Source organism: Eurypyga helias, unplaced genomic scaffold (genome assembly GCF_000690775.1).
Source record: "Eurypyga helias isolate BGI_N326 unplaced genomic scaffold, ASM69077v1 scaffold23418, whole genome shotgun sequence".
Taxonomy (NCBI): Eukaryota; Metazoa; Chordata; class Aves; order Eurypygiformes; family Eurypygidae; genus Eurypyga; species Eurypyga helias.
The window spans coordinates 9681-11194 of record NW_010265393.1 but is presented as its reverse complement, the minus strand read 5'-3'; the positions used below and the strand labels follow the sequence as shown (position 1 = coordinate 11194).

Here is a 1514-nt window from a genome sequence, read left to right as displayed (position 1 = left end):
GAAACAACGGTAAACCCAAGGGTCGGGGGGTGTTGGGGTGGGTGCGCCCTTCGGCTTGCCGATGCCTTCGTCCGACCGGCGAGCCTTGCTCCCCGGTTGCCTTTGGGACCCCCTTTTTGTCGGCAGAAGCCGCTCTCTGCTGACACTTCTCAGTGGAAGAAGCTGTGCTGGCAAAGGGGTTTTTCCGTGGTGCAGCCGTACCCACCACTTGTCCTTACGAGGTTATGTCAGCCTCTGCTCGTGCGTGGTGGAGCAAAGTGCGTCTCCGGATCCTGCCTCCGGCAGGAGAGGCTGGAGAGGGGTGCGGGAGCAGCACACGCGTCTCCCGCGCGCTCTCCCGGCAGCACCTGGCTTGAGGGCTCCTTCAGCTGGAGGTCGTCTTTCCAGCTTCCTAGCAGATGTTCCTGCTGTTCATTTGGTCGGTTACTCTTTGATCTGACTGCATTCGCTGTCCACAACTGCTCGGAGCCGGTTGTTGTGGCACAGGATAACTCGCTGCAGGCCCTCAGGTGTGGCACCGGGCGTTTCAGACAAGCAGCCTGTTGACTGGGCTGCAGAAACGACTCAGCCTCTTGAGTTTCAAAACATAACGTGTTGACGGTCCTGTTGTGGCTTTTTTTTCCCCCCTCTAATAACCTGTATTCCTTAGGCAAATTGCTGCAGCGCTGGAATGCTCCCCTAAGGCTGCAGCTGAGCAGACAGCTGGCTAGCGGCGGTGTGCCCGGGGGCAGCGGCGGTAGCGCTGCTTCTGCCCTTCTCGTGGGCTTGGCAGCGTTGGGAGCGGGTGTCTACGTAAGTAGGAAGGCAGCTCACGGGAAGCAGCTGCGGTACATCCCTCTGGTCCAGCACCCGCTGTGTTTCCGCTGACCTCACATAGCTTTTTGTCTCTAGGGCTATTTCCTCCGTCAGAAAACTTGCAGGGGAGCTAACTGAGCTGGCTGGAAATTAACTCCTTCTGATGATTCTGGGCTTTTTGCTGTGATTTCAGTTACCTTTGACTGTGGGGGTGTTTTTTTTTACATGGCACTCTTTCTTTCTTCACGTATGATGGCCAGGCACAGCTCTGCCTGTGGTCTTACAAAGCAAGCCATCCTTTGGCAAATCGCCGTTCAGAATGCCAGTGGAAGTTGGCCAAACCAGCCCAAAATTGGTGGCCTCCATCTCTCCCGCTCCAAAGATTCAAGGGGCTAAAGCTTTCCGGGGCGAGTCGCGTTCCCAGAGAGCTCAAGAGCAGCAGCGTTAGGAGTCGACATCGCACACATCCGTTTTGGAATTCTTTCTCTGAGGATCACAGCCACTAAAAGCTCAGAGTCCTGATTTTCTCCTAAAAACCTCTTCACGTGTGGAAGGCTCCTGGGAAATAAACCCCATTCCCAGCAGTGCACGGAGGAGCAGTCTCTTCCTCCTTCCTTTAAATATTCTTTCCTGTGCCCTGCTGTACTTTTTTTGACCAACGAGGTAACTGGAATTACACAGCACATTCTGCTTTTCCCAAGATCTGTTTAACCAAGGGT

General features: G+C 54.8%; 1 protein-coding gene across 1 annotated transcript in view; it reads left to right on the top strand.

Annotated features, from left to right (window-relative positions):
* Positions 1-649: 649 nt before the first annotated feature.
* Positions 650-1514, top strand: part of AIFM1 (apoptosis-inducing factor, mitochondrion-associated, 1) — a gene marked incomplete at both ends in the record, with an annotated part of 10542 nt that continues 9677 nt past the window's right edge. Inside the window, one exon of the mRNA XM_010156734.1 lies at positions 650-792. Coding sequence (XP_010155036.1) covers positions 650-792 — 143 coding nt within the window. The remainder of the gene's footprint in view (positions 793-1514) is intronic.